This window comes from Lytechinus pictus, chromosome 11 (genome assembly GCF_037042905.1).
Source record: "Lytechinus pictus isolate F3 Inbred chromosome 11, Lp3.0, whole genome shotgun sequence".
In the NCBI taxonomy this organism is placed as follows: domain Eukaryota; kingdom Metazoa; phylum Echinodermata; class Echinoidea; order Temnopleuroida; family Toxopneustidae; genus Lytechinus; species Lytechinus pictus.
The window spans coordinates 31,169,496-31,183,639 of NC_087255.1; the positions used below are offsets into that span (position 1 = coordinate 31,169,496).

Here is a 14,144-nt window from a genome sequence, read left to right on the forward strand (position 1 = left end):
GTAAATGTTGTGCAAAGTGTTGAAATTTCAATTTGAGTAGCAAAATTGTTACAAAATGCTTGAATCTGTTCATTTTATTTCAATTGACTAAAACTATGAGAAATATTTCGCAGGGTAAGTTTGATTTCGCCCTTTCCCCTTGACACAGCGTGAAAATGAGCATTTCTGCGAGCTTTACATAAATGGACAGTGCTCACTCAAGTGTAACATTCTGTCAAAAATTTTACTTTCGTTGGATAGATGAGACCCAAACCCAAGATTATATGTGACAAAATTACCCACATGTTGTATATTTTTTAATTCCCAGGGCTTTTTCAAAGTGTAAACTTTTTTTGATACGCACTGTAGAGTGGTCACCCTCGAACGATTTAGGTCAAAAATTGAACTCGTTGGATCAAAGACTGTCGTGCGGTCACCGGCCGCCTAACGATCCGTCGATAATCGGTCACTCGAAGAAGTTATTTAAACTTTAAAAGATGGTTAACTTTTTATAATTGTTTCTTTTTAATAACTTGTTAAAAACATTAGGCTGAGCAGGCTTATAAACAATCTGCTAATGGTCTATTATTCATAAATATTTACATGGCACTTAGAGCGCAACTCGAATGCACATTTTATCTTGAATCTATATTAATGAATGAATGAATTGATTAATGATTTAAATAATTAATTAATACCACCAATGGCGAAAACTCTAGAGCAAGATGAGCTATGGCGGCAAACGCATGTCGAGACCATCAATACAGTCACACCAACGAAACCGACTCAGTACCGACCAAATATGTAACGTTATCTCCTTTGGCATAATTATCATCGATAGGTTTGGAGTCAATTCATAGGTGTGACGACAGCATAAAACATACCTCACAGAGTCACATTGACACACCGGGGTGTACAGGGCATAAGGTTGGACTTGGAGTTCGTCACTATTATCCAGTGTACTACAGATCACACTTGACAATGACACCTGTTTGATAGCAGCTAGCTTAGCTGAAATCATAAAAAAATAAGGAAGGTCTAATATAGAACATTTAAAAGGCAATTTCTTTTTTTGGTAATCGTGTGTGTGGGTGTGTGTTTGTGGTGGGGGGGGTCTTCATTTCCCCCTTTGATGCGATGATGGTTACTGTCACCTGATTGTGAGCATCTTAATGAGAACTTCAGGTTTTGACAATAATGACTACAAAGGCCTATCTGATCATTTACAAAGAAACAGTTTTCGAGGTCTTGTTTTTTGTTGGCTGATGTCCTGTTTCAGAATATGCCCCTCAATCAACATGCTGCAAATTTGAAGCAGCAAAATTGAGGGAGACAAACTTCTGTAAACATATATTGACCTAAAAAAACAATGAGAGATACACGATCTCTGAGTCATGAATCTTTGGAATATTAGCATGATACTTCCACGATGGGATTATAGATGATGAGCAATCACCTATCTTGAAATATGCATACATTTTCCCAAATAAAGCACTTGGAATAAGAATACAAATTGTATACTGTCCATTGACTTCTCTTCTTCGTATAAAGTTTTTGTAACATCAATGGGTCAGATGCATAAAAAGTAGCAATTGCTTTTGTTATGCCTTTGCTTGATTCCGTATGCAAAAAAATAAGTGAGCAAATTTTTTGCTAGTAAGCTCAAGCAATTGCTAACTGCCTGTTTGCATTTGCTTCACGATTAAGCTATCGCTAAAAATCTCATCCATAAAGCGTACATTTTGCTCGTGCGTTTAAGCATTTGCTTGCGTTTTGCCAAGCTACGTCAGAGCAGCTTGAGCGTTTCCTTGATCAGGATGTTCGCGTCTTTTAATGATGTTTACATACGACAGAGTGTACAGTAGCCTACAATGAGTGAACATGTTTTTTTCCTAGTAAGGGCAAACTGAATGACAACTATATAAATTCATTAACTAGAAACAAGTTAGAGGAATATTTAACACCACGTCTAAGTAAAATATGTTACAGGAAAGAAGCGGTATTTTGCACTGACACAATTTTTGCATTCGAGTCCCACCTTTGTTCTGCTATTTGTGTTCGCACCAGTTTAACGTCGCTACAACCGCTAGCAATTGCTTTCTCAAGGCAAGAAAATGGTTTAAGCACAAGAAAAGGGTAATGCCTACAAAATAAAGCAATTGCTAAGGCATGATCTTTTGCTTGGCTATCAATTGCTTGTGCCTGAAGCATTTGCTAGCCAGCAATTGCTACTTTTTATGCATCTGAACCTTTGGGCCCGATGTCTAAGTAGCTTCAAGCACAGGCAATTGCTATATGCGTCTGACCGTTTAGTCTTCAAGCACAATAAATTGCTATGCATCTGACCCATTAGTAGCAATTGCTTCAAGCACAAGCAATTGCTCGTCAAGCAAAAGATCATCATAGAATCAAAGTTGAGAAATATGAAGAGAATGTTCTTCAGATGACAATAACAGGCAAAGGTTTAGTGAATTCATTAAACAACCGATGGATGTCTATCTCTTTGCAGGTGTATGCTTGGACCTTGGATTAAGTTTTAAGTTTATCCATCAAACTGTTCTTTACTTTTAAATACTGCGATCCTCTGATTAAGTTTGAAGTTGATCCGACGAACGGTTCTTTATACCTTGGTCACATTTGATCTACGGCGGCCGTACGGCGAGTCGAAAACAGCCGTTTTATTAATTTTAATTCAAACCACCTATATGTAGTTGGTACACAAAATGTTAAAACGGCTGTTTACGACTCGCCGTACGGCCGCCGTAGAACAAATGTGACCAAGGTATTACTTACCGCAACGGACGAAAACCGGGCGCACGAACTAGCTCTGAACATTTTTTTATTGGTCCAGAACTGAGAATACAAACGGATGGACAGCCAGAAAACCACATACGGAAGAAGGATGTATAGAAATATATTAACAAATTTTATTTTACACAAATTATTATCTTACCGTCTGAGAAACCCTCTGGTTCGTTCCTCTCATACCAGAAGCGATCTCCATGACGAAATCGCCTGAACTGGTTACCGACGATACAAGCAAGGGTAGGTCCAACCCGACCTCCTTCCACGTGCTTCTCAATCATTAAACCTATGAAGAGGTCAATTTCGCGATACCCTTCGGGGCTAGAATGATCATGAACGAAAAGCGGGGTGGTTTATTATAAACATAGCAAGTAAGCAATATAGGCATGATACATCAAACATTTTACACACATCTCACGTGTATTAAAATGGTACCTGTAGATGTGTCTTTCTTAGCTGTTCTTAAAGTAACGCACGACTTTGCGAGTGGAACACATTCTCAGGGGATAAGCCATTTGATCACTTGGTACAAAAAATGGTCATCAGTCGTACGTTAAGCCAATGGTAACATAAGAACAACGATATGGAACACTCAACAGGCAAGAAAACGTGCCGTCACCTTTTCCTACGAAACGGTTCTTTCTTCTTTTTTCTTGATAAGAATAAAATGCTATGCTTTGGAGCGTTTCATTGTTCTTTTTCTCAATAAGATAAAAATACTATGCCTTGGAACGGAAATTTGAGTGTAAAAATGGGGGTCCCCTCTGCGGCACATACCCGCCACGTATTATGTACTGAATGGTGTGGAGTGGGGTGTGAAAATCTCTTATTACCCTCAAGAAGAAGGCCACATCCATCCGATCTCAATTTTGGCATCCTTAAACGGCACAAGAACCAGCATTGTATATAGCTCCAACTCAAGTCTTGAACTACTCATATCGGTGTGTTGCTTTTGTATTTTATACATTCAAATAGAGAAGGCCAGATTTGGTTTAATTGTTTAAAAATGAAGCAAAAAGACTTTTTTCCTGACTCCAAAAATATTTATGGAGAGCTGGTAAATTAAGTAAACAGTCCACGAGGGAGACATGCAGTTAAGTGAAATAAACTTACCCGTAGAGATTCGCGAGTTCTTTAATAAGGTAATCGTCCTGGAAAACACCCAGGTAGTCATTCCAGGAGGAGATCTTCTTGTCATGGTTGCACTTTTCATAGTATACCGTGTAGGAATTGAGGCCGTGTTCGCGTCCCCTCTGAATGTTAATAGCTATCAAGTCGAGACCGCGTCTGGTGGTAAAACAAAAGAGTTATGTTATTATCTTATGACAAGGCGTGGTCTAGTGGTTCTGGCTCTTGCCTTTTAACGCATGGTCCTAGGTTTGAATCTCGGCCATGTCATACTTTCCTTGATATGTAATGTTGGATAAAGACGTGCAATCGCTGATAGTGCTCAACGGTATCGGAGCTTGTACGGAATATTCAAGTTAAAAAAAGAAACATGTGTTGTCTCTGTGTGGGAGGGGGTGTGCGCGCGCGCTCCTGTGAGGGTGTGGGTGTGTGTACCATAGGTGTATACGTGTGTGTGCCCGTGAACAAGGCATTTAATCAACAGTGGTATTTTATCATACATTAAAATAATTGGAAATGCTATACGCATTATTGGTATCAATGTGTGAACATTTTTTTATTAAAGTGTGAGCGTATGGGGTGCACATGCTTTAGGTTTAGGATAAGGATTAGGATAAGGATTAGGGAAGGGAAAGGAAGGAAAATGAATACATCATTGATTCGTTTTTCTCATGACTCCAGTGCTTATCCATCATCAATGTACGAAAATCCAGTATGCAACAAAAGGAATACTTCACACAGGATTCTTTCAACGAACCGCTTTACTTACCCAGTTTCTTCATCCTCGAAGAGATGACCCTGAATCCCAGAAGAAAAATGGCGATCGATTTTGTTCACTCTCTGGTTGATGTTTCCGAGAATAAAACCGTTCATACCGTTCTGTTTCAGCAGAATGATAATGTAAGTATGATTAGATATAATCAGGGTCACAGTCACACCGTCTCCAAACCGACCGATGTTATGACATGGGATATCATACTTTTGGTCGATTTTGAGATGGTTTCTTCGGTGTGGTCCTAGCATCAGTGACTAAATATTTGTTTGATCTGTGAAGTGTGATCATCACACTTCATGGATCAAACAAGTTAGTATATCTCGGTTTAGGCCTTCGTTGCACTTGAAACATTCCCACTAACTAAGGGCTACATAAACCTTTTCTATTTTCTGTATATATTCCCTTGTTTAACACCTCCACGGTTAGGTGCGATAGCTCAGTCGGTAGAAGACGGGGGTTTCGGATTCCGGTGACCCTGGTTTGACTCCCACTTGGTGCGCCAGTCCCCTTTGGTAAGGCATTTATCCTAATAACCAGGCCCCTCGGAGAGGACCTTAAGCCACTTGCTTACAAGCATTCATGTTTTCTTAGCAATCAGGTAAAAAAAATCACCACCATTTACCATTACTTATGTATTTCTTGGAATTCCTTATCATTTAAAGCCAGCGTTCACAAAAATGTGTAACAAGTTGGTTGTGGAATAAAGTCATTTTTGGAGGCATTCCTTGTAACTTGGCATTTGGACCTCCACGGGTGGCAACCCGGATTACTTCGCATTGTAATTACGGTTTAACCATGTTAGTGTACGGCATTACCCGATCCCTCTTTCGTGTTTTTAGCTTTCTTTTTCAACCTCACAAGGTAATTTTTTATCACTATTTGCACAGAAAAAGAAAGACACAAGTATGACAGGTAACAGTTCTATGGTATTAACAAGCAGGATTACTGTATGCCTAGTACCTATAAGAAGGACTGTGGAATGCTATACTTAACTATTTGCACGCTGAATTAGTTTTGGGGGAATAATAATGACAATAATGACACATGTTATTTTCTTAAATTCAAGATTTCCATATTGCACCAATAATACTTATTAATATTATATATATATGTTATCCAAGAACTATTTCCTTTTATTAGCTCATCTAATTTGAAGGTATAGGGGAGAAAACTAATTTTTACAATTGTTGAATTTAATTGTACGAATGTGCAAGATTGCAACATCAGCGCGCAAAGGGTTAAAGACATGTTTTCACCCTACCCTTTTCACATTTTTTGAGGGGCGTCAGCAGCTGTCGGATCTATATAGTTAACCGCAAAGAGGTATGAATAAATTTGAGATCGGAAAGCTAGGTCTTTTGTCATTTATATCCTTGATAAATATATTTCCCAACGTCTTCTTTTTATCACATTTTTTTAAATAGTGAATTTTCAAAGCAAACTGCAACCAGTTTCTAAGCAACCTCCACTTGTGATGAAAGTTACAGTCAGTTTATTACTGTTGAAAGTGAAATAATAAGAACGTAATGGATCCAATTCAAATGAAATTCATTGATCAAACATACATGAAGGATTGCAGTGTTAAATAGTAACCGTCACTTCAAATGTTGTTGTGTATGTGGCCACCTGCGTCCATTTGTTTCAAATGGTTTAAATGTTCAGTTTTTAAAAGCCCAACTGAAAAGAATTCGACAAATAAAAAGGAAAAGAAACTCCTAAAGTAAAAAACTCCGTTACCCAAGCCAAAGACTACATATTTTAAAGAAATTCTTACAATTTCACTGTCGTAAATCGCAGATGCGTTGAAGAAGGCATGACGAAGTTGAACGCTTCTCAAAGGTTTGTTGTCATTGCTACGGGTCTCAAGTTCAACTGGAATCTTTGAAAGACAAGGAGACCAAATTTCAAAATAAGGATAAAATGGTAAAAAGATCTCATGTAAGTAGTATCATTTGATAATAGTTTACAGGGCTATGAATCTTTATTTATGAACAAAGATTGTAGGAAAATATATTTCAACACCATGATTTCAATATACTCAAACCAAACTGTAAATTACGAAGGGTTGATAATATCGAAAATATTGATAGGGGTAAAAAAAAAATCATTTTTATTGCGTCAATTGATCGTTCGATACTTTGATGAATACACATACATGGTAATTGATTAGGGAAACAACGATAAAGTTTTCCGATCTAATTCGGCATACTAACAGTCATTTCCATCATCAAACATTCAAATCCGAGCAATTTATCCTTAATTGCCTTTCCAAAGCTTCAACTTAATAGTAATGAACCACAACTACATGATCTATTTAGCGTCATTGTCTACCATGTACATTGACGCTTGACATGCGCCATGGAAATTAGCAGGGTGAGTAATCATAATAAACATAAAGTTGAATTTCACATTACAAATATCGTAAAGAATTATCATACTTCTAACAAAACCTTTTGATATTTCCTTCCTAAAATCAATTTAACGACATTCTTATTCAATCCTTTTTAATTTAAACCTAGTTGTTGGGTTTTTTTAAATACATTTTATGGCACAAAGTTTCTATAGCCATGACAAGTGAAAATATGTCATAGTTTGTCTTATTTCATGTCAAATTTAGAAGGGCTTGTATGGAAAAGGTGGGTAGCGTCGTGTCGCGATCCTGACGACAGTCGCTATAAAATGGCTGTTTGATGTTTGAATCTAAATTCAATATAACTAGATGAAACTATTAAGAATGACGTACAAATATTGTTTAAGTCTAAAAGTACCCTTTCGGCGAATTTGGGCGGGTCTTTGGACGAAGGGCGAGGTTCCCTTTAACGCGAAGCGGAGCTACCCACGCTTTCGGTACAAGACGATTTTGAATACATTTTAAGTATTTTACTATTTTGATTTATCTTAATCAATGGGTTTGGGGGGGAATTATGTCAGTCATACCTGACTATGACCTAAACGGTAGGCTGCGCCGGCAAATTCATTGGATAATGTAGCACTGACAGTTTCGTCGTATACATCGCTTCGTCCTCTCCTAATTTTCAGGCCAAAGTGCTCGACGGGCTTCGCGCCCAAAAGAGCTGGAAGGTATTCGTTGTAAACAATATGTTGGAAGACTGCACTCACGATCCTGAAATGTGGCGATGATGGGAGAAAGAACAAGATAATCATCTTCAGCAAAAACCAAAAGACATATATGTACCTTTATAATAATAATATAATAATATCAATAATAATAATAATAATAATCAATGTTTATAACGCGCTTTTCCCACAAGGCCCAAAAGCGCTCACAATTTCAGTTAACTTATTCATACGAAAAATCAGAATGACATATTGAATGAGGTCAGTTGCCTAGAACAAACAAGTTTTAAGGGACTTCCTAAATGACTCAATTGTTGGGGATTGTCTTATTGTGAGAGGGGGTTTGTTCCATTCCATTGAGGATGCAACGGTGAATGTTCTATCTCCGGTCTGTTTTCTTTTAGTTGGATATGTTAATCTAAGTGGTTCTTCAGAGGATCTAGTTCTTCTACCTGGGACATAAATTTCTAAACAATCAGACAAGTATTTTGGGACAAGGTTATAGAGTGATTTGTATACAAAAAGAAGTAACTTAGAATATTTCGTTGCCCAATAGGAGCAAGTGTGAATTATGTAACAGGGGTTCAGGAGTTGTGTCACGGCGGACTTCAAAAATAATACGGGCAGCACAATTCTGGAGGTGTGAGCCACTGGTATTGAAGAAAGAAGACCATTACAGAAATCATGGACCTATTAGGTCCATGCGGGAATCAAGACGAGAAAGTCTAAGAGAGCGTATGGCATAGTTAGCAGTTGACTGATCAATAAACCTACGAATTCTAGTTATGTTCCTCAAATGACATGTGACAGTAAAAACAGAGGAAATATGATCATTCATAGTCATATGTTTAGCAAAATATACCCCTAGGTTTTTAATTTTTTCTGAAGGATTAATACGGAGATCACCAATTTCAAGTTGAATATCAGGCAATTTCTTCAAATTGTGTGGGGAGGTAGCTATGAAAAATTCAGTTTTTGTGTCGTTCAGCTTTAATTTGTTTACAGTCATCAAATGTTTGATTTTAAGTATGCATCTCTGCAGTTTATCAAGGGCATTTTCATTTTATACAATGCACATGATATTAAAAGCAGTTAAGACATTGATAATCATTAAACGTACGATACAATTAAAATGATCACATTAGTGGAAATGACAGTAATGGTAATTAATATAAAGCGTAAAATGCGTGCTGGACAAACGCAGTGCTCTTCATTGTTTCCCAAAGTGTATTCACAATTTTGGACAAACGATAGAAACGGTGATTAAGAAAATGACATAGAAAATTCGTTAAAAAACGAATTACCAAGCAGAAATATTATAAATCTGAGATTACCCTGAATTTCCAATTCTTTGTAGATCCATGGTGTGAATGTATAGCGTAAGGTAATTTGGATCAAATGGTTAAAACAAGAAAAGGGGATATATAATGAAATGGGCTTACTTTTTGGTCTCTTCGAATATTGTATCATCAGTCCATTCGTTGTTGCGCTCCTTAATTTGCCTGGCGATCACATTATGGTATCGGACAAACATCGTATGGAATCCTGTCAGCGTTGGCTGCTCTGAAGCTCTCGAGTCGCCGGCGAGTGCACATCCAACGTTCCTCGCCTCATCCATACCACGACACATTTTTTCGGTACTATCCACAGGTAAGAATGGAAGCAAGCCGGCAGGATGTTCAAGGGTTTTCATGAGGTAACCTGATTTTCAGGAAAAATGTTTATATAAACAATAACAATATAATTACGGTGGATACAACTAGTTTCCTTATCTGGCATGTCTTGCAAGAGTATCAAAAAGTCGCCGTTCAAATACAATTTTGTATTCACTTTTGTATTTTGTATTCAAAATGTATACTATACTAACCAACGTGCATTACACATGTATAGACCGAAGTATGCGATCATACTGGTCTCATGAAATATAGAACCAGAACGATTTCCCATATTACATGAACAAGAAGGGTGCAACTAACAATATCGACAAAATAGGACCTTGAATAAATTTGTTGCCTTATATCAGGGGACTCAAAAGTGGGCCGGTGGGGGTGGTTATCATTTCTTTTAACGGCGAACGGCGGTGTTGAACATTGTCCATGATGAAGTGCTTATATGGGCGAATTTCGCGAGTTAAAAAAAATAAATAAAGGGAGGCCAAATAATAAAAATGGGGATTGACAAAATATTAACAAACTTCTTTATTTGCCTATGGCCATCAAGGCGACATAGCAAGATCTGACTATCTCGTTTAGAAGATATCAATGTCGATATGCCGTATTATATATAGGATGGATGTCAAGCTCCATGTAAACATACCATCTTTTAGCTCATCAAGTTCTGATTGTGTTGACCCATACACCGCTGATGCGTCCAGGTACGCAGTGATGTCATTAAGATGTTCACGCGGCAGAGCATCGGTGCTGTCGGAAGCACAGACTTTGGCATTTATCCCAACGGTACGTGGTAACGCCATGCATTCCGTTTCACCCTTGTAAAATAGGTCGTCGACGTCTATTTTGATGGGGCAACATGATGAATGAACTGGTGACGAACAATCGTCGCATGTCGCTGCCGAGAAATGATAATCAGTTTGTTGTTATTTCTAATTTGGGATTAATTTCGATTTGATGAACATCTGTTGATATTTATTCCTGACATTTCTCCTTCAGCTTGCAAAAGAAGATATTAATGATACTTAACAATGATATCGGAACAAAGAAATTGATAGAAAACCGTTACAACCAAACACAAAATCATGGAAAGCATCATCCGTTCGTAAAAAGCATAAAATTTATTTGTTACATATCCTTATCGTCTTTAAAGGTCAATTCCATCCCAGAAAAAAAAACTTACTTAAAAGAAATACAGAAAAATCGAATTAAGAATAATGCTGAAAACTTAATTAAAATCGGATGGAAAATAAGATATTCTTTACATTTTAAAGTGTCGCTTATGTTTCACAAAACAGTTCTATGCTCAACTCAGTGATATGTAAATGAGAGAGTCGATGATGTCACTCACTCACTATTTCTTTTGTTTTTTTAATTATACACTATTTCATTTTTTACGGATTTGACAATTATGACCATGTTGTTTGAACCACAAAATATTAAAACAATCGAATTCCACATGTTAAGGGAGGAATTGAACTTTATTCGCATGACAATGAGAAAATTCAAATATTTCATATTTCATATAATAAAATACAAAAGAAATAGTGATTGGGTGATGTCATTGGTCCACTCATTTGCATACTGAGCAGGATGTGCATATAACTGTTTTTTTTTATTTTGCAAAACTTTAAAATGTCATAACCTTCTTATTTCAGAACCGATTTGATGAAATTTTCAGTGTTATTTTTATTTGATTTTTCTCTTTCTATTCAAATTATATTTTTGTTGGGGTGGACTTGTCCTTTAATTTATATTCTAGAAAACGTCCTTCATAGCAATCTTTCATTTGATATGTATATTTTAAGTTGTTAATATGAAAAGATGAAAATTGAATTGTTCGAAACAGACATGAAATGAAATACTCCGAAAATTTACTTTGACCAATATCATTGATCAAGGGCCCGGCAGCCGCTGTGCAGCGCCAGATCGACGAGGCTCTATCCCTTTAATCGTTGTACGCCAAACATGGTTGCAGCAACTCCCATCTTTTAATTTCTTTTGGTCTGACGCAGCCGTGGTTTTGAACTCCCGACCTCCTGGTTGTGGGACGGACTCTCTACCAACTGAGCCAAAAAATCAGTTTTGATTGATAATTCTTCCAGTCTACAGGTATAAGCCAGTATGCCATGCTTTACGTATCGATTAATGTCGTTGATATAGGACAGATTGATGAACTCAGCATTCACCCGTGGTGTTTTCACACCCCTAACTCTTTTTTAAACAGTTCGGTGAAAAAAAATTACAAAGGCATAAATAGCAGAAGTACACTGCACCCCCAAATGCAAAAGAGCTTAATATGGTCCTTAATCACATTCCTCTTAGAGTGTGACGAAGGACCAGTCGTTTTGGAGTGGGACTTGCGTCTTTTGAGAGTGGATTATCTCTTTTTTGGAGTGAAAATGTCTAGAAGTAGACACTTTTCACTCCAGAAGGAGCTATAATGCACTCTCAAAAGATGTAAATCCCACTCCAAAAAGAATGGTCCCTCATCTCATTCTTAGAGGAATGTGAGTAGGACCAGATTATCTTTGCATTTAGAGTGTAAAACTGGCAGAAGTAAAAAAAAAAATAAAAAAAAAGGTAGAGGCAAAAATGGCAAAGGTAAAAATGGCAGTGGTTCAAAATTCAGGTCTTACATCCCCATCCAATCAAAATGACACCACAAGACAAAGCCCTTGCATTTAATATGGTGACTAATTCTCTAGAATACTGATCCTAAATAGTTATCAAAGGAAAGATTACACCAATACGGCACTAAATCAGCACATAAATTAGTATTTATACTTACATCCGAATTGTGGAGCATGGGCGACGTCGTGGTCAATGAGCTGGCCCAGAATAGCCAATGCCATGGAACCGTAGGGATCATTTCCTTCGATGTCAGCGGTGGTACCTATCATCACTGACACATCACGAGGATTCGGCAATGACAGCTTAGGGTTACTGTGTGCTCTCTTCTCGGATATACCTAAAATCAAAATCATAACGATGATTCAGAATTATCTTGAGATAAACAAACGATGGAAGCCAACTTGGAGGGGAATTTCCACTGTCGATGAGGTTTTTTTTTTTTTTTTATAAATCAGTAAAAGTAGAGAGCAAATTTTGGTAACGGTTTGATGAAAATCCATTGAAAAATAGGAGAACTTTGAAGTTTCCAGGGTTTTTTTTCATTTGTGACGTCATGATCAGCTCCTCCACATGTGATGTCATGAAGATTCCATTAAATTCAATTTTGTTGATAGAATATGACGAATGCGTATTCATGTGCTTATAGCACAGGGGTCGCGGAAACTGGGGGGATAAGTGGGCTTTAGCACCCTCCCCACTTTTTTTCTAAAACCGAGTACAAAAAAGTAAAAATTACCATCTGATTGTGATTTTTGCATCGTCAGCCCCCTCCCCCTACTTTCAAAACCGTTCCGCTTGCCCTCTGTAGCAGCCAGGGGTATTGATTGATGCGTCTGATGATATATCCGCCCCACAAATCATACCGTTTCATTTTTTTTACGTGACATATTTTAAGCTTATATCACATGACATATACGGGAGCTGCTCATCAGTGACGTCATGAATTAAAAGTTCATTTGTTCTTAACTCACTTTTTCTTTGACGGATTTTCATCAAACCTTTACCAATATTTTTTCAATTTTTTGAGAATCATAGTCCATGTCAGAATTTCAGCTTCAATATATAGTTTGATTGGGGAGATTGAATGTAATCAAGATGTTTTCAAGAACGAGGTGACAACGAACGGAAATTTAATTCAAGCAGCTTCCAATTCTAAGGAAGTGCCTTTTGTGGCGACCTGTAATGCCACCAGTTGCATGGGAAAACTGAAAAGTGATTTCTGTCGAAAATAAATAGATCATTGGGAATATTCTAACAACAACAAAAACAAGAACAACATCAATAATAATAATAATAAAGATAATAATAACAATAATAATAAAAAAAATAATAATAACCTTAATTAATAACACCAGAAAGACTCTTTTGATAGCCGAGCTCTTTTGATAGCCGAGCGCTCCAATCCATGAAATAATCTTGGGAACGTTTCATGAAAAGTTATGTCGGTGAATTTCATTAATTATTTTGCTCTCAGCCAATCAAATTGAAGGATTTACAGTAGCTTATAACAATAGTCAGTGGAAATTAATGACTATTTGTATCTTGAAATGCTCCCAAGTGCTCACCATCTGCATAGGCTGCTGGTGCTATTCTAAGAAGAGGCCAGTGAGCTTTCCCCCAGCTTGGAAATTCCAAGTTATTACAAGTTCCGTCCAATCTGCGATATTTAGTGTCTGCCTCACTGGAACAGTCACCCGAAAATATGAATCCGGTACTAGTGAGATCTTTGCAGTACTCCGGCGGAAGGCTACACATAACAAAAACAGAGTACGAAGATTATTGATACAGCACGTTAAAAAAAATCTTTGTCGGATTAATGGAGCATAAGTCGTCATCATGATTTTAATATTTGGTCATTCATTGAGTCCATTAAGACATGAAAGTAAGAGCTATAGAAGGAACACTACGAGACTTCACACTAGCGAACAAACATGGCCAAGCGCATCGATCGATCCCTTTATTTGTCGCATCGATTGCACTCAGACGATGCACGCCGGATTCAAGAACACGGTGAATGAATTGAAAATGCCCGTCTTATGACAATGAACAGCTGAGAGGTCTTTGTCGAAAACAGG

At 37.4% G+C, this 14,144-nt stretch overlaps 1 protein-coding gene across 3 annotated transcripts in view; it reads right to left on the reverse strand.

The window, feature by feature from the left end:
- Nucleotides 1-14,144, reverse strand: part of LOC129271177 (heme peroxidase 2-like) — a 34,056-nt gene that overhangs the window by 11,028 nt on the left and 8,884 nt on the right. For all 3 annotated transcript variants that reach the window (XR_010295034.1, XM_054908547.2, XM_064106341.1), the window contains exons 5-14: nucleotides 13,635-13,816; nucleotides 12,227-12,406; nucleotides 10,082-10,333; nucleotides 9,208-9,466; nucleotides 7,625-7,811; nucleotides 6,462-6,566; nucleotides 4,682-4,791; nucleotides 3,898-4,071; nucleotides 2,933-3,105; nucleotides 864-990 (exon numbers count right to left, since the gene is read on the reverse strand). Coding sequence is in view for 2 of the 3 variants with exons in the window: in XM_054908547.2 (XP_054764522.2) it covers nucleotides 864-990; nucleotides 2,933-3,105; nucleotides 3,898-4,071; nucleotides 4,682-4,791; nucleotides 6,462-6,566; nucleotides 7,625-7,811; nucleotides 9,208-9,466; nucleotides 10,082-10,333; nucleotides 12,227-12,406; nucleotides 13,635-13,816 (1,749 nt within the window). In the remaining variant the exon portion in view is untranslated. The remainder of the gene's footprint in view (nucleotides 1-863; nucleotides 991-2,932; nucleotides 3,106-3,897; nucleotides 4,072-4,681; nucleotides 4,792-6,461; nucleotides 6,567-7,624; nucleotides 7,812-9,207; nucleotides 9,467-10,081; nucleotides 10,334-12,226; nucleotides 12,407-13,634; nucleotides 13,817-14,144) is intronic.